The 18,374-nt window shown below is 46.8% G+C and overlaps 1 protein-coding gene across 7 annotated transcripts in view; it reads right to left on the reverse strand.

The window, feature by feature from the left end:
• The window catches only part of PRAG1 (PEAK1 related, kinase-activating pseudokinase 1), a 71,351-nt gene that overhangs the window by 24,859 nt on the left and 28,118 nt on the right, over window positions 1-18,374 (reverse strand). For 6 of the 7 annotated variants that reach the window (XM_059882348.1, XM_059882347.1, XM_059882346.1 and 3 more), the window contains 2 exons: window positions 16,612-17,031; window positions 12,976-14,810 (listed from right to left, as the gene is read on the reverse strand). In XM_059882348.1, the coding sequence (XP_059738331.1) occupies window positions 12,976-14,810; window positions 16,612-16,941 (2,165 nt within the window). In that variant the 5' untranslated portion in view covers window positions 16,942-17,031. The remainder of the gene's footprint in view (window positions 1-12,975; window positions 14,811-16,611; window positions 17,032-18,374) is intronic. The other variant, XM_015460864.3, reaches the window with a different exon arrangement.

Genomic DNA, 18,374 nt, shown 5'->3' on the forward strand with positions numbered 1-18,374 from the left:
GAAGGGCCATCTGCCAGACTTCCTCATTCATAGGAAAAAAAAAAAAAAACCAAGTCTAAAAATACTCCCGAGTTTTCAGAATGCCCAAAATTCTGAACAGATACCAGACCCCAGTGGGGGCAGAGACTGTCTCTCAGACACGGCGGCTAGAATCCTCATACGCAGCACAACTGAAAGTGTGACCAAGGCAAACGTTCATTCTCACAGCTCTGAGTCTGGGTTAGTTCACATCGGTTTGGTTGAGAAATTTTTGCCTCTGGAGAGGAAGGTAAGAAAAGTCGCACAGCACCAGTGTGCAGTTTTACCCTAGTTCTCCAGACCCGTGTACACAATTATACCACCCGGTCTTCGGATGAATCAAGTCACTGCTATGTCTAATGTTTTGGGGAAGCCCTTTCAGGTAGCTCAGAAAGCATGAACATGTTCGAAAAACTCGATACCTTGTTTAACTTACCAAGAAGGGAAAACAAACTGGCTTAGGTGCAACTAAATCAAGTCATGCCTTAATCAAAGAATGAGAGCCTCTTACCATCCCAGACTCCAGCCCTCGGTGCTGTGATCACCCGCATGGCCTCCCAGAGCCCAGGGATGGGCTGGGCTGGTGACGGCAGGGTCCCGCGGAGCAGCCCTGAGGATGAAGGGTCAGCTTCAAAGGCGGCCGAGTGTGCCCTGTCAGCCTGCTGTGAATTCACCAGCTCAGAGCTCTCCGTTTCCCCTCAGTTCCTCTCTGACTTTTCTATAAAATGCACTTCCTGTGAAAGCACAGGAAAATAGGGACGGCTCTGCCTCTGTGACCTGCGGCTTTCAATCTCCAATTGTCCTGTTGGGCTGCATCATCAGAAGCCATTCAAACACCCTCTCAAACACACTCAATTTCACCCTATTTCATTCTCTACTATTTGGCCAGATCCTAAAGTCAAAATCATTCAATGATTGGAGCTGAAACACTGGGTTAGCTTCGTGAATACAAGCACCCCATTTTTATTTATCTTATGCCTGTATGACCAGCAGTGCATTCCCCAATCCTGTCCTTTTTGAATACCATTCTCAGATTTTCCAGTAAATAAATACTGACTGCCTGCTCTGTGCCAGGTTTTGTGGATACAACAGCAAAGAGGGGTGGCACCATCCTTGCTTCTACAACCTGGTAGATAAATACTGATCGATCTCCTCTAAAAAAGTATGCAGAGGCCTCGAGCCATGGTCGTCAGAAAACATCTGCAGCCTTGGTCATTCTGACTCAAAATCTCTCCAAAATCTTTCTCTCATAATGATGGTCAACCTTCAAGAACCCTACGCAGAGCTTGTGCAAGTATTCTTGACCTCTGCCGCCATACCGAATCAGCTCTGGTCTCGCATGGTTACAGAAACACACCTCCAGATTGTCTTTGATTTCAAATATCCCCCTCACCCCACCCCCGCACCGTGTATACATTAGAACACATGCCTAGCATTCTGTTTGGAAAAAAAATTATCACCATTTTGGTTAATCAATATCCACTACTTCTGCTCATATATACTCTGCTCTGGTGGGGCAAGTCTCTCATTGTCCCCAAAGCACCCTGCATTCCTGTCCCTGCCCCATCTTGGCAGAGAGGGAAACATTCTCTCTCCCTTTCAAACCTTTTCCATACCCAAGACCTAGCAGCAGCAGCATCACTTACCTACAAACCCTTCCCAAGCCATCTCAGTCTCCTCTGACTGGTCTGTGCCCTCTGGAATTCATACCAAACTGAGTCTGATTCACATCACTGAGCATTTGGTTATAATCCTGGTTAGATGATTCTGTTTCATGTGAAACAGGCTTGTTACCACCACAATTATAAACTGTTTTGAGGAGCTGTGTCCTAGTCAGGACATGCTGGAACACAGAGTCATTATTAAATACTTCTTGATTAAGTTTATCTGCCTCTGTTTCAATAACTGGGAGGCATCTAGGAGGATAAATGTTTCCTTTAAGAAAAGAATCACACTTGCCCGGCTACACTTGCCCAGCAAAACTTGCAAAAGGCAGGAACGCTGAGTAAACAACAGCCCTCCAGAAAGCTGGACTCAACAGCTGAGGCTTTTTCATATCTACCATAAAATACCACAGTTCCCAAATATCCTGAATTTATACAATCTAACAGTATTATAGTTGAAAAAATATTTTTTTTTCAAGAGATGGGATGAGAAAGTTAGATAGCTAAGCTGGAAAGGTTTTTATTGTTTTTATCCTTAGTGCTCTTTGATGAAGATGCTATGGGAGTTATTCTGCAAAGTGTCTAAGTGCCAAATGAAGGAACTAATGGATCCAGTCTGCTCTGGCGGCAGGCTTCCCCGCTGACTTATTAGCACATATAAAGATAGGAAATCAGTTTCATTTTGAGTCAGATGACCTTTAGGGTCCCCACTGTGCAGGCTTTTTAATTTGCATTTGCAGTTAATGCACTGGTGACTGCTGGGGCACCTCAAGTTGAAAAAAGCCTTTGGTTTAACCCCAAAACGAAAGCACTTTGCATTCAGTGGAAACCATTTAAAAACAGGAATAAAGCCATGCTTATTTTTAAAGACAGCGGTACGCGTATGCATGCACGCTCACCTGCACCTACATACACATCTGTAGGTTACTAGTTAGCTGGTATAAAAAGGGATAAAAACGCTTCAATTGGTCAGTTGGAAATTTGCAGCCATTTGTCCTAACTATACACAGATATACTTTGGCACTGAGAGATACAAATGGCTTTAAAAGATGACCTTTCCTGTCTCAGAAAATCAAAGTCTCTTATTTGTGGCCCCCAGTCTGCATGGCTATGTCCTTTCCCAAAGAATTTCTGGTGCAGAAGAGAGGAAGGCAGCAACTCCCTAGCGTGGGAAGGTTTACACCCAGGCTGAGGACAGGAGACCAGCTATGGAAGCAGGTAAGAGGGTGCAGAAGGACTTGGCGGCTGCACCCCATCACCTGGTCCACTACACCTGCATCTCCAATCTCATCACCTAAGAACAATGAGTCTCTAACTCCTGGCCTGTTAAGGAAGAAACGCTACATGTTCAAGAGCTTGATCATCTGTTCACACAGGGGCAGATGGGAAGAGGTGAAAAGAAGGCCATGAATGACCAATGGAAAGTAAAGACTGAACAACTACAATTCACAGACGGGGCCCTCCCACCAGCTGCCCTGCCCACAGGTCAGCATAGTGTGGAAGAAATCTCCGGAACCTTTGGGAACAACAGCAATAAAAACATTTGAAAAGCTGCCCAGATGAGTTTCACTCTTAAGGGCATGGGCCCTGGGGCATCCCATGCACAAAATGGAGATAATACTACTACTTACCTCATTGGGGGCAGGAGGGGGGTGGTGGTTAGGAGGAGTTGATGACTTAATATTTAATAAGTGCTAAAAACAGCACCAGGTACAAAGAAAGTACTAGTTACACAGAAAGATGGGAGGATGGATGGATGGATGGGGACAGACAGACAGAAGACTTCAGCAGCCTCCAGCAAATCCAGTATCTTGCTACCTGGATAGAAAATACCTAGATATTTTCTAATAGATAGGCTAGAGATTTCACTTTCATATTTTAAAGAGACCCAAAGATGAAACAAACAACTCCCATCTGACTCCTGCACTAGGTAACCCAGTGCTTCTCTAGGAAAGCACACAACCATGCCGACTGGTACCACAATGAACTAACTTCCTGACAGCTAGCTCTTGTGGCTCCTGGGCCATCGTTTCACGGGACCTCCCATTCTCCAAAGCAGCTATTCTAACCTTTCATCCCATTATTTGGTGTTCGTAGCCACTATCTTCACCTCTCAAGTAAGTCTGGGTTTGCTCCAACTCCCAGCTCCTACAAACAATATTGTACTGATCTTCACTGAGTTTTACTTGAAGGCATCACTCAGGAATGGAGAGGGCCCAGCGTATTCTTATATTTTATTTTCCGGTAATTCATTATAGCTTCCCTTACACCTAGACCTCAACAATTAGTGATTAAATGACTATCACAAGCAGGAGGAAGGGCAGATCAACACTGAAGGAGGCAAAGGAAAAGGATTGAGGGGCTGGATTTAGGATTTACTATTTACTGTGCAGACAATTCCCTGTGTCAAGCTCTGGAGAAGACACAAATATCAAGGAGGTATTTTGAAAGATCTAAAGGGAAGTCACCAAGTAAATATAACAGATCAGCAAATATTCCTGTCTGGGTTTTCTTCTACTTTCTCCTAGGGAGACATGTTCTATCCTCATGTTGAATATTTTCATGAAAAAAGATGACCTCACTTACCACCAGTCAAAAAGACTTGGAAAAATTATATGTAAGTAATTATGAAAACAATAGTTTTCAATTTCTAAAATATAAATTTATATCATAATATTTAATATTAATTTATATAAATATTAATATTATATATATAATATTCAGATCAGATCAGTCACTCAGTCATGTCTGACTCTTTGCGACCCTATGAATCACAGCACGCCAGTCCTCCCTGTCCATCACCAACTCCCGAAGATCACTCAGACTCACGTCCATCGAGTCAGTGATGCCATCCAGCCATCTCATCCTCTGTCGTCCTCTTCTCCTCTTGCCCCCAATCCCTCCCAGCATCAGAGTCTTTTCCAATGAGTCAACTCTTCGCATGAGGTGGCCAAAGTACTGGAGTTTCAGCTTTAGCATCTCTCCTTCCAAAGAAATCCCAGGGCTGATCTCCTTCAGAATGGACTGGTTGGATCTCCTTGCAGTACAAGGGACTCTCAAGAGTCTTCTCCAACACCACAGTTCAAAAGCATCAATTTTTCAGCGCTCAGCCTTCTTCACAGTTCAACTCTCACATCCATACATGACCACAGGAAAAACCATAGCCTTGACTAGACGAACATATTTAATATTTCCAATTTCAAACTCCTCCAAAAGATTTTGACATATACCTCCTGCCTCAACTCCCTTACCCCAACCATCTGGGGCACAGAAAGTCAATGCTAAAAGTTAAAAGAGGGTGAGGCTAACATTTCTTGTTTAACATGATTTAAGGAATGAAAACATAAATTCAAGGTCTTTAAAGAGAAATAATACATTATATACTGGATACTAGAATTAATGGTAACTGTTGTTTACTAAAATACAAACTTCCAAAAATTCATGGAATAGTCATAATCACTCATCATAATTCATGAAATATTCATAGTCACTCATTAAAAGTCAGAAAATATTCATAATCACTCATTAAGAGGAAATAAAACATTTGGTACAAAATGGAAGTTGTAATCAGAAGACCCTCTTCTGCAAACACTTCGCTTAGGGCTACAATGGGCTAGACAGACCACAGATCCTCTCCCAGGTGTGGAACTTTCAAATTAGTACAGTGAAGTGTTAAGTTGCTCAGTCATGTCCGACTCTTTGTGACCCCATGGATTGTAGCCCACCAGGCCCCTCTGTCCATGGGATTTCCCAGGCAAGAATATTAGAGCAGGTTGCCATTTCCTTCTCCAGGGGATCTTCCCCAACCCAGGTATCAAACCTGGGTCTCCTGCATTGTAGGCAGATTCTTTACCATCTGATAGGAAACAGTTATTGATCCCCAATGATTTTGCAATCACTGATGGTGAATTCTAGATTTTTAAGCTGCACTGGCGAACAGCTGGCACCTGTGGCTGTATACTGCTCTCCCTCCCATAACCTGCAGACAGTATTGATGGAGTATGGCCAGCTCTCTCAGCTTTCCATGTGAAACTCCAGAATGCTACTCCAACTGATTGTAGCTGGTGTGGAGGATGCAACCTAATTGCCCTGGTGTTGCAAGAACATGCAGTCACAAAACCCTCCTTTTGATCACACATTCATAAGGATTATTTTAAGTGACCTCCCCACTATGACTGATTTTAAAATTCCAAAGATTCTTCTTCCCTTTCTTCCTAATCTTCAAAGTCTTATTACTACTTAATGCGTCAATTTATCTCAACTATTCTTGTCTTTATCCAGGGTATGTGAATTTTCATTCATTTTGACTGTCTACGGAGCTCCTGGAATCAGGAGCCATTGTGAAGGGACATACAGTGGAAACACTGCCAATCATTTGCCTAAAAGACAAGTTTTAAACTTTGGGAAAATTTTTTATAGCACATGTATAAATGGGCATGAAATGGCTAAAACCAAACTGCCAGGAAGTCACAGGGATCATCTGGTAGAGATAGATACTAAAATTAACTGGAGAGTAAAATATCTGAGTAAGAAGGGAACGGTTTTTTGTTTTTTTTTAAAGCAGTCTTTAATCTGCTTTAAAGAAGTTCCCCTTTTCCCCCAGCGAAGAACACTTGTTTACATAAGTCTGCCTGTTAGAAAAGTACAGAGAATAAATGTCCAGAGAACCAGACAAAAGCTGATGGAAGCGGAGAGCTGTATGGGGACAGAACAAATACCCTTAATGCCCACATTTTTAGGGATCTGCCCAAAAGCCAGTAGAAAGAAACAAGTGAGCGATTTTAGCACAGAGGCTGAAGACACTGCTCTTAAAGGGAAAAGTATTAGTTGGAGAAATGGTTGCTAATGATTCTTTGAAGTTGGTCTATCTACCCTGGTAAAGGGAAATGCAAGTCTTCTTGTGGGCACATCGATGATAATCAAACAGCAACTTTCCTGCACTACAAATAGAGATAATGTCTCAGCAATTGGTGAGTTCCACACCTCAAAGGTAGGCTGGCTATTCTAGGAACAGAGTGCTTTTGATTACGTGATGGAAGAGGGGGCTTGATCATGCGGCCCATGCCTGTATCTCCCAACCCATTTCAGAAATCATGGAAAATCTATTCTCAGGAAAATGAAACCACACCCTAGAATTCCTTGCAATTTATGGGTGGGGAAAAAAGTCCTTAGGTGATTACTGCCTGAAAAGAACATTCTTGTGGCAAGAGAGGGCTGGGCTCCAAACACCTGCTTGGCTTAAAAAAAAAAAAAAAAAAAGGCAATGTACAATCGTTGGAGAGTAATTAATCCATGAAAGGCTGCATTGTGCTCTCACAGTGTTTGCCCACCTTGAAGCATTAATAGCATTAATAATTATTAACTTCAGTTTCTTTAACTCAAGCCACAGAATTATAATGGGGTGTCCAGTGGAAAATAAGGCCAAGATTTGTAGTTCCTTCTGGCCTTTATCCCCCTCTAATTCAATAATCTTTTATTGAATACCTACTGTCTTAAGGCATCCTATGGAAAAGTCAAAGAAAGTATATAAAATGTTTCCTGTACTCTCAAGAGTTTACAAGCTCTTAGAAAGATATGACTTATGAATGGAGTTTAATTCAAAACACTGTGTTAACTGCCAAAAGAGAGGGAAGAACAGAGCACAGGGGCAATCTGAAACTTGGGTATCAGAAAGACACCTTGATATAAGTATTTAATGATGCTACTTGCTCCTTTCTCAGTATTTCTTCATGTGTAAAACATAGAATTAGGTGCTTCTGGCCAAAATGAAATAAATAGGGTATGGCCTCTGCCTACTACTGTCAACTGAATAAAAGTTTCTTGAGCATCTACATATGCCAGGCATTAAACAGGGTATTCTGAAATTATAGATGGCTAAGCATGTTTTTTACCTTCAAGGAACATCTTTTTTTTTTTTTAAATAGATGGGTATCTACATGCCTGTACTAAGTGTGATTTGTATTAGGTCAAAAGACCTTAAAGGAAAGATTGTTATTTCACTACTCCTGAACACCAAGCTGAGCTTACCTTGGCTTTACTGGGCAGAACAAGAAATTCAGTGAGAATCCAGATGCTGTGATAACCAGTCTCAACAAAAGCAATCAAAGCAGGAGTGAACTTTTGGCCGTCCTTTTGCACATCGGCTGATTTAATTCCTACCAAGTCAACCCTCAGGGGCCTTAAAGGGTGGGACTCCAGTAACTGGCTTTTTTTAGCACCTTGCACAGAAAGTAGGCAATTAGTAGATATCTGATGAAAAGAATGTCTAATCCCTAAGCCTTCACCATGGATGCCTTCTCAAAAATGGAGAGAATGCTATAAATATTTTATATATGCTACTGTTCCACTTAGTGATTTAAAAAAAAAATTACAGACTAAGATAGGAATCAATGCTAGTTCTCCCTGCTTCAGTATCACTAGATGTCCCACGTCAGATTCTATCCACAAACTCATGGGAAGAGGCCAACTATACATTTCCTGGCACGGAGCAGGATATAAAACTGTGCTGTTGATATGTGTGCTTTGTTTGCCAAACTGTGTGTGTGTATGTGGCGGGGGGTGGGGGGGCCGTGGTTTCTCCCCTGAAGTATGCCTGGTATTCAGTCTTTACCAAACCAACTCGATCACCAGCAGACTTATTTCAGTTTTGTCAAAAAGGTAAACATAGAGAAGATTCCTGAAGCGTGTATAATGCTTTCTGATACAAACTGTGATTTTCAAAACGCCACTGAGAAAAGCATGTTTTACATGAACATTGTGGGATTTCCTGGTCAATTGTTGCCATCCCATCACAATCCACTACAGTAAGAGGTGCCTCAAGAATAAGGCATTTGAAAGTTTTTTTTTTTTTTTTGATGTGGCCCATTTTTAAAGTCTTTATTGAATTTGTTACAGTATTGCTTCTGTTTAATGTTTTGGCTTTTTGGCCACAAGGCATATGGGATCTTAGCACCCTGACCAGGGATCGAACCTGCACCCCCTGCTTTGGAAGGGGAAATCTTAACCACTGGACTGCCAGGGAAGCCCCTAGAGATTTAATCAGATTGGATATAGGATCTAGAGACAGTGACCCATTTCACTCATCCAATTCCAATCCTCAAAGTCATGCTAAGAGAGCGTGTGATTGAGAGATTATACAATAAGTTCTTTTGGTTCCTCTGGGGAGCAATGTGGCCACTTTCGTGTGCAGAAAAGACCTCCATCTCTGACACCATCACCACCTGTCTGCTGAGAAGCCAAGTGAGAAAGATAAGAATTAAGAAAGAACAAAAGCGTAGGACAGACTCAACCTCTACTCCCCAGAATCCTTGCAGAGGAGGAGGAGAACTTAGTGTAAGTATTGGGTTAAAATTATAAGCATGAGTGATAACTTTAAAACAAAGTCATCCCTCACTTTCTTGGGGAAATGTTTCTTTCTTTTTGATTAGTCTCATCTGGGGCCAGATCATCTGGAAACTAAAACCATATAAACCTGTCTTAGTTCTCATTCACCCGTTGTCTTCTAATTCCACCTCTGAGTTCAGGTCTACCAGCCTAATTCCTATTTTGGGGTTTCTTTGTGAAATGCCTGTTTGGCACTAATCAGATGATTTTCCCTTAACTGACCTTGTCACTGAAAAGCCATAAGTCATTTAAAACCAGGTTTGCATCTGTGAGGAAATAAAAGGCAGAAATAAATTTGATTTTATTACTCCCCCAGGCATTGGCTGCTCTCATTGAACTGCCTTGTCTTGAACGTGACATTTAAACTAAGAAGTGCACACCTCTTTCCTGTGGGTTTTTGTTTTCTAACCAGCAGTATTTGTTGCTCCTTACCTTCTAAGCCTGCACTAAATTGGAGCAGGGGTGATCTAGAGACTCAGTGGGATTGGTCAGGTTGAGGAGGTGTGAGCTTACACAGGTAGAAGGCTGCCTTGGCAGCAGCAGGTAAAGGACCCAGACCTCCACACCTGCCTGGGAGGAAGGCTGAACATGTACTTGAACACCTCTACATGGCTTTCAGGCATTAAATGAGTATTGAGAATCTTCATCCTACATGGTATTACAGCAAGAGTTTTCTCAGGAACCCTGATGGGAGTTTGCAGAGGACAGTATCTCAGAAAACAGAAAAGCTACTGCCAGACATTCAAAACGAGACCACAGGAAAGCCAGGTCACTCTCAACATCTATTTTTTTCCCCCTCCAAGTTGGTCAGTTTTGTAAAATGGGACCATAGGAAAGCCAGCATATGATTTCTTTGTTCTATAGTGGCCCGAGAAAGCACTTACTTACCTGCTTAAGTGCCTGTTAGTAAAAAGTAACACTACCCTGTATGGAACAGCCCCTCTCTCTGGAGTCCTGAGTGGACCTCATACCCATCATGACAGTTGTTATCTTTGTTCATAGGTGAGGTTGAGCCGTAGAAATAAAACCCATTGAACAGATGACCCATGTGAAGAAGTTAACCTTGGATGTTGCTCAAAGACCTTCCAACATTTTACCATCTTGGAAAACTGACATGAGCCTGTCACAGCCACCAGTGGTGCTGGATCAACCATGGGCTATACTCTGGTCAATACTCTGATTTGCCATCACCCAGACTGACTAGGTTTGAAGGCTGTGGGTTCCTGGCACCCACCTCAGTAAGTACAGTACCAAGTTCCAGAATCAAAAGTCAGTTTATGGTACGTCAGTTTATGGTATGGATGTGAGAGCTGGACTACAAAGAAAGCTGAGCGATGAAGAATTGATGCTTTTGAACTGTGGTGCTGGAGAAGACTCTTGAGAGTCCCTTGGACTGCAAGGAGATCCAACCAGTCCATTCTAAAGGAAATCAGTCCTAAATATTCATTGGAAGGACTGATGCTGAACCTGAAATTCCAATACTTTTGGCCACCTGATGCGAACAGCTGACTCATTTGAAAAGACCCTGATGCTGGGAAAGATTGAACGCAGGAGGAGAAGGGGACGACAGAGGATGAAATGGTTGGATGGCATCACCGACTCAATGGGCATGAGTTTGAGTGAACTCCGGTAGTTGGTGACAGACAGGGAGGCCTGGCATGCTACAGTCCATGGGGTCGCAAAGAGTTGGATACAACTGAGTGACTGAACTGAACTTATGGTCCTGGGCCTGCCCTCTTATATCCTCATGGGAGATGTGCGATGATTCAAAAGAGAATCCTGGTAATGCTTGAAAAATCTTCCCCAAGTGAATATATATATATATATACACTAGTTCAATTTATTTTAAATAGTACCAGATGCTCTTTCCTTTTTTTCTGTGTTCTCTTAAGTTAGTTAATTTTATTTCCTAGATTTTTCTCCCCAAAGTCCTGAAAATAAAAACTTTTCTTTTTTTTAAAGTGCTGGCACCTAGAACCTCTGAGATTCCCACCTGGTGTGAATTGTATATAATCCAATGGTTTCGCTTTTTAACAAACTGGCCTTCAAAACTCTGATCTCACCCTAGATGCTAACGAAAGATTCTACTTGAGTCACATTGCTATGTTGACTGGTGTTATTCCAAACCCTGTGATTCTTACCCAAGAAAGTTTTAGTTCCTTCTCCAAGGCTCAGGTGGTGTTCCTCGGATCAGGCCAGTCCCACTTCTATAAGGTGGGGGTACCCCTGCTACTGTTGACAACTCGGGGTGGCTTTTATCTACAGAATTAATCTCTGCATTAGATTCTGTTCATCCATTTGAGCCTTTCAACAACAGGGTGTTACAAATGTATTGTTATTATTAGCCCATTTTGGAGAGGAACTTGAAGTTGCTCTGTCACAGTGAGTAGCTTGCTCGAGATCACTTAACATGTAGGTGAGACAGACGCAACATGAACTCAGTTTTCTGGCTCCAAAGCCCGTGCTTCCCACTAAGCCCTCCAGGCCTGAGGCAGACAGACATGATGCCCATGTTTTATCTGAATGCCCTGCCCACTCCTCCTCCTGATGTGTCTAAGGTGTTTGGAAGCACATAATATGGAGGCAGCCTGCCAAGTATGCCGTGTCACCCTGGCACAGGTTACTCAGCTCTCTCTCTGTTTTGTCATCTGTAATTGGGGATGGTAATTCCTACTTCCTAGATCTGCTCTGAGCATCAAATGAGTTAATATGTCTAAGTCCCTTAGCTCCATGCCTGGCCCATAGTAAGTGCCGTATAAAGTGGGAGCTCTTCTGAGCTGAGGAACCCCCCATTCAGTCAGTGAGCAAAAACCGTAGCCAGAGTCTGTGCTCCTCCAAAGAGCTGGAGGATGGCTATCTACTACGCATGGCAGGAGGCCAACTCAACACCAGAACAAAGCAGTGGTCCCAGAAAAAGCCCACGTTAGGACGCATCGCAGTCTGAGACGCCTTGATGTTCAAAGTCAAGTGTCACAGCTGCTTCCCTCTGTGGTCAATCCCCTGCTTCTGACATCAACCTGGAGGCACATGAGCTGAAACAGAACCACTGGAGATGACACGACTAAACAAAATGTTCGGAAGGGCTGTCATCTTTTGAAAAACAGCAGGCTGTTCCTTTCCCTGAGAGGAATCGGTTTTGCTCTAATTGAGGGCCATCCCCCACCTTCCCCCTCCCCACCTCAGAATCTAAATTCCATGCACAACTCAATACTTCAAAAAAAGAAAAAGGATTTATTTTTCTCAGGCCTTTGAGAGGAACTTTTAACTGGCAGGAGAAAACAGTGAGAAAGCTGTGAGTTTCAGCGTGCTACCGTGAAACTATATATATATATGTGTGTGTGTTTTTTTTTCTTTAAAAACCCACATCTGAGAGTTCGAAACATGTGCAGTGCCTCCTACAACCTGCTTTTGCCCCCAAAGTCTAATCACCATCATGGTTACAATTTATGGAGCACACTGGCATTGCTCCTTTGCCTGCCCATCTCTTTGCCTCACAAGATTCTGCAGCATAGCCTCCTGGAGCCTTCTTCTGCATGTTTAAATAAATCAGGAACTTCAGGATTTGGGTGGGGGGAAGCCTGCTGAAGACACTTCAGAGAAATGGAGAAAACAAGGACACCCAATGATAAGAGGATGGGTACCAGCCAAGAGTGACAGCCTCTCAGTGCTTCTCAGAAAGACACCTTCCCAACAGCCAATCCCAAGCAGGGCACTGCTCCTAGGTTTGTGTGCTGAGCGCGGAGGAGAAATTCACACCAAGGCACACGTGCCTACAGGCCCCAAACCTTGGCCTGATGTCTTGGTGCAGGCAGCAAAGACCTTGGTTTCTGGAAGACGCCGTCTTGCCGGACGAACACCCACTCCAGGCCCACCCCGACACCAAGCTGCATGCACACACAGTCGTACTTACCGTGACTTTGGAGGTGGCGGAGGAGGAGAGAACGTCTCAATCCCGCTTCTGTCCTTGGGGAACTCAAAGGCAAATGAGGCCGACTTGCTCATCCCAGTCCCAGCTTTGCTGTTCTGCCCAGAGGAGCCATCTGTGGGGCGAAGACGGTGCCAGGCGGAGGAGCTGGCCGGGTCCAAGGGGCCATTTTCCACCTCTCTCCCCCAACTTTGACTCAGCAAGTCCTGCTCCACCTCATCCTCCTCCTCAATCCGGCACTGGCGACTCCAGGCACCGGCCTGGGGCCGGGGCCGCCTCTGCTCCAAGGCTGACGTACTGGTGGCAGGCGGGGGGCCCCTGGCAGAGTCACTGGAGGGGATGCCATTGGCCCGGCAGGAAGAAGCGGGGTCAGCGGGGCCCTTGGATGGAGGCTGGGGCCCAGGGGTGCCTGAGTTCCCTTCACTGAGGTCGGACAGTGGGTAGGCGGAGGGGGATACCGGGGACCCTCCAGGGCTGCTCCTCGACATCTTGGGGGGGATGGCAGGTCTCCCCTTGGCCGTGGTCTCGCTGGCACTGCGATGCCGGCTCTCCCTGGAGCCGAGCCCCTGCCCAGCTGAAGGCTCCTCTCCGCCTGCCTCAGGAGCCTGCTGGCTCGGGGGCCCGCGTGGCCACTGCACCCCCACAGAGGAGTCTGGGCTGCTCAGGTAGATTGTCCGGTGGTCCTCTTCTGGGTGGGCGGCCATGACTGTGATGGTGGCCGCCATCTGGGGGGCCGCATCCGGGCCTTCCCTGACCTGGCCCCAGCCAGATGCGGCTTTCTGAGCCCAGGTGTTAACTGTCCGCACCTGGGCCTGGCCCGGAGCGCCTGCCCCCTGTTCTGCCTTGGCCTGTGGCCTGGAAGGCACTGGAACGGCCTTCTTCCTCTTGGTACTCTCAGCATAGATGGGTTCAGACTGAGCAGCCTCCCTGGAGTGGGCGGGGGGCTGGGTCTCCCCAGTCTGCCCAAGGCGCCTGCTGGAGGCCACGCCGTGGCAGCCGGAGTCCTGCTGCTTCCCCAGCCCAGGCTCCTTCCTGAGGGAGCAGTAATCGCTCTCAGGATGGGGGGCCAGGGGACTGCTGGCGCGGCTGTTGGCGCTCCCACAGGAGAGGCCATCCGAAGAGCTGGCAGCCTCTGAAGCGAGGGACTGCTTTTTGGGGCCCAGGCGGGGCGGGCTCTCGGTCGGGCCCTGGCTGCAGCAGTCCCTGGGAAAACTCAAAGCCTGCTTCTCCTCCTCAGGTGGCCTGGCACACACCCGCGGCTCCCAGCAGGCTGCCGAGCAGTCCCTGCCGCCCTGTCTGTGTCGGGAACCGCCGGCCCGGGCGGCGTCCTCCGCGCCTGGGCTCCCGGGGCAGCAGTCCAGGATGGAGCAGTATTCTCCCCCTTCGCTGTCCCCCGAGGGTGAGCACCTTTGATCGCTGTCATCCTCCGAGGGCAGGGACTCCCGCATGGGCTGAGCAGACGGGTAGGGCCCCAGGCCCTTGAGGCAGCCGGAAGTCATCCCGGAGAAGGCGGCCAGCTTCTGCCGGAAGCTCTCCTGCGGGGAGTTTAGCTCTTGGTAGGGGATCACTGGTTTATCGTCTCGTCCAAGCTTCTCGTCGGGGAAGCTCACCGGGTGGAAGGCGGCACTCCGGTCCCCCCGGGGCTCTAGGCTATGCAGGCCGACCATGGCATAGGCAGGGGGGCTGCGGGGGTGACCCCCGTCTGTGGGACCCGAGGGCCCGGCAGGCTTCTGGACGCCTCGAAAGCTGCCCAGATAAACTACTGGCCCGTCTTCCTGCTTTGGGAGGGGGAGCTTGCCGGGGGCTCGTCTCCAGATGACCTACACAGCCCGAAGGTTAAAAGACTTACATTAGACCTTGCCAGAGAAAAAAGGAAGAGAGAGAAAGTGAGAGGGCAGGGCCATGACACTGGAAACCGTCTTCCGAGCCACAGTTAAGGAGCCAGGCTGCCTGCCTACCCTCTGATCTCCCCATGGCCTTCTCATCATCACCGGGCTCCCCTGGAGCCGGCAGTCTTCCCAGACACTGCAATTCCCGCCCGTGTCTGTTACTCTTTTGGCTGAGGGGAAAAATGCTAAAGAATATTTTGCCTTTTCCCTTGAAACTGCTAGATGAGGTGAATTCTCCCATGGGCTTTGAAAATAAGAGTTTGGAGTTTTAATTTTTGCTTAGTGTTCATTAGTCTTTTGATAACTGGTTTCACAGCAGGAAGAAAACAAAGTCATAAGGCTTTTAAAAACACCTTGGGTTGGGGGTGGGGTTAGAGGGCAGGAGGGTGAGGGGCGCCTTCTGAGCTGGGCCCTGGTTCCCTTGCATCACTCACTCTGAGCCACAATCCTTCTCCCAGTGACAGGCAGTGACCTCAGCCCAAACCTGCATTAAGTGGCTGGACTAGTTGAGCCTGAGACAGTGATGTAGGCTAGTCATTCCCATCACTGAAATCACAGTCCCCTCCTCCTTCCCTTCTAAAATCTCCCCTACCCCGACTTTCAAAGATGCCTCAAGGCAGGGCCGGCCTCTGGCTCCTTTCCAAGATGATCCAAACTAGAAAGAGTTCCTGGTTTACATCTGTGAAGGTTGAAGGTGCCGAGAAAGGCCTGGGGAATGAGTGTAACCAGCTTCTGGAAAATGGAGCAGCTTTGCAGGGGACTTGAAGCTGAGAGCAACCCCAGGAGGTGGCTTGCTTCATTCAAGCCTCCCTTGATTTAAAACTGACTTTTGATTTCACATAAGCTCACAAAGCCTTCCTGACCTACTCACCGTGATAGTTTAAGAAAACTAGAACAGGTAAAGAGGTTACAAGAAGTCCTAAGAATATGTTTTAGACATGCAGCTTCTTAGAAGACATGTCTAGGGGCAGCAGGCTTCACCCTCTAAATAATTAGACCTTGGTCAGGGTCAATGGCGGGGTAGGGGGTGGGGGAGTTGGGTAAGGGATGAGCAGAATGGTCTACTCTCTAAGGATGTAATTGTCTTTAGTAATCCCAGATCAAAGGTGGAAAAATCCAAGCTTCCAAATTGGAAATATGAACACTGGCTGGGAATTGGATGATATCATGGAACTACTGCTGATATTTTTAAGTGTAATAATGATATTTTGTATAAAGACTTCATTTTTTAAGGAGGTACAATCATGATGCAATATCTGGGGTTTGCTTTAGGGGAAAGGAAGGGAAAGGAGAGTAGGGGCAGGGATAAAGATGGAAGGAGAGTGATTATGAGTTGATGACTATTCAAGCTCTTGAGGCAGAGTGGTGGATGCATGCGGTTTGTTAAGCAATTCTTTCTAGTTTTGTATATATTTAAGATGATCTCTAAAGAAAAATTTTTTTTAAACTTTTTAGAAAAATGCTTCATTTAAGTGGCTGTGTCCTGATACAATCTCCAAATAAACTTGGAGGGACTGCATTCATGGTTCTTGGCCTGAAGGGACTGAGAGAAAGGAGGGCACAGAGAGAAGATAGGGCAGCAGTCAGGAAGGAGCAGGCTAGGGCGAGCTGCCCGGGAAGCCATCCCACAGGAGTCCTGCCGGGACAGCTCGCCCTGGCTGCCCGCCAGTCACCGCGGCCTTACAACAGGAGCAGCCCCTGTAAAAATACCATGGGGCTGAGTCAGCCTCACCTGTGCGACGTCGGCACTCATGCCGGCCTCTGTCCACCCATCGGAGGCCTCAGAGCTCATCATGGTGGGCTTCACGGCAATGGTGGGCTTGGAGTAGGGCGAACCGCTCAGGCCGTCATCTTCCGGGCGGTCGCTCTCCGGCCTGGGGTGCAGGCGAGGCGGAGGGGGCAGGCAGCCAACTCGGGGCTGGGGGCGGCCAGGCACCAGTTGATGGTCGCTGCGCAGGCAGAAGCAGTTTTTGCAGGACCCGGGCTTCCAGATGTGCTCCACAAAGTCGCTGCACGCAGACATCTTCGGGCTCTCGGGGTTCAGTGGAATGGTCTCGAGCATCTTGAGCAGCAGACGGGGTGCTGGTTCATCTTGCACTCGGCTTGCTGGTGTGGTCTCCAGGAAGGTGGAAAGGGCTCACTGAGCAGCTTCCTGGAAAAGCAGAACACTTGCCTGGTCAGAGATCTCCCCTGCCAGAGGATCCCTTAGTGTATGCTCAGTCCTGTCCAACTCTTTGCGACCCCATAAACTGTAGCCTGCAAGGGATTTTTCAGGCAAGAATACTGGGGTGGGTTGCCACTTCCTATTCCAAGGGATCTTCTCCACCCAGGGATCAAATGCCCATCTCTTGGGTCTCCTGCATTGCAGGTGGATTCTTCAACCGCTGAGCCCCTGGGGAAAAAGGGGCATGATCAATTAGAGTCTGATGATATGACTGCGGAGCAGAAGGGGAAGAAGAAAAGAGGTGAAGATGACTATTCTATTTATTCCAAGGCCCTCACCCACTTGTCATGAGGCTTTCTAGTGGGGTGGCCTTAAAAAGATGTAAAATCTAAACACAGCTCTGTTGCATGTGTGGGTGTGGGTGTGTGAGTTGCTCAGCTGTGTCTAACTCTTTGTGACTCCATGGACTGTAGCCCACCAGGCTCCTCTGTCCATGGGATTCTTTAGACAAGAATACTAGAGTGGGGTGCCATTTTCTTCTCCAGGGGATCTTCCTGACCCAGGGATTGAACCCGGGTCTCCCACACTGCAGGAAGATTCTATACCACTTAAGCCACCAGGGAAGCCCCTGGTGCATGAGTATAGAGTGTAAAAGATACTTCAGTCCCCTAAAATCCTGAGCACCTGCAAGTTCTGGGGGCAGTTCACTGGAAGAAATCACACAGGGCTGCAGATGAGAAGCTTGTGACTGATCTGTGCATCCCCTGCTGCTATGGGGTCTAGAGCCTGGGACTTGGCCCCAGAGAAATGAGAACTTCCAAACAGGACAGCAGGTAGAAATCGTGGCTTCTGGAAAATAAGCCACAGTTTTTAACCGAGAATGATATGAGAGGGGAGGCAAGCCTGGGCTCTGAGATCAACACTGCAACACATACTTGTGAGGAGGTGGAGACAGAAGGGGTGAGAAAGTGGAGGGGTGTGGTCCCAGCTGCTCCCCTGGGGGTCCTGGTTGGGAGGTCTGGCATCTTGGGAATTCTCCAACCCCTTTACTTAATATGCCTTATTCAGCCCAGGGCTTAGTGAGATCAGTAGACCTAGAGCTTCAGGCCTGGGGGAAACAGAAAGAGAGATTCATGGTCCTGTCAGCCCTGTGGTCTAGGTCTGGATAGACTTACTAGAAGTAGTTGTACAGTAGACTGTACTAGAAGAGTCATTGCTCACAATGATTTTCCCTATGAGAACCCTAAGGAATCCTAAAGGAAATCAGTCCTGAATATTCTTTGGATGGACTGATGCTGAAGCTGAAGCTCCAATACTTGGGCTACCTGACA

Source organism: Bos taurus, chromosome 27 (genome assembly GCF_002263795.3).
Source record: "Bos taurus isolate L1 Dominette 01449 registration number 42190680 breed Hereford chromosome 27, ARS-UCD2.0, whole genome shotgun sequence".
In the NCBI taxonomy this organism is placed as follows: domain Eukaryota; kingdom Metazoa; phylum Chordata; class Mammalia; order Artiodactyla; family Bovidae; genus Bos; species Bos taurus.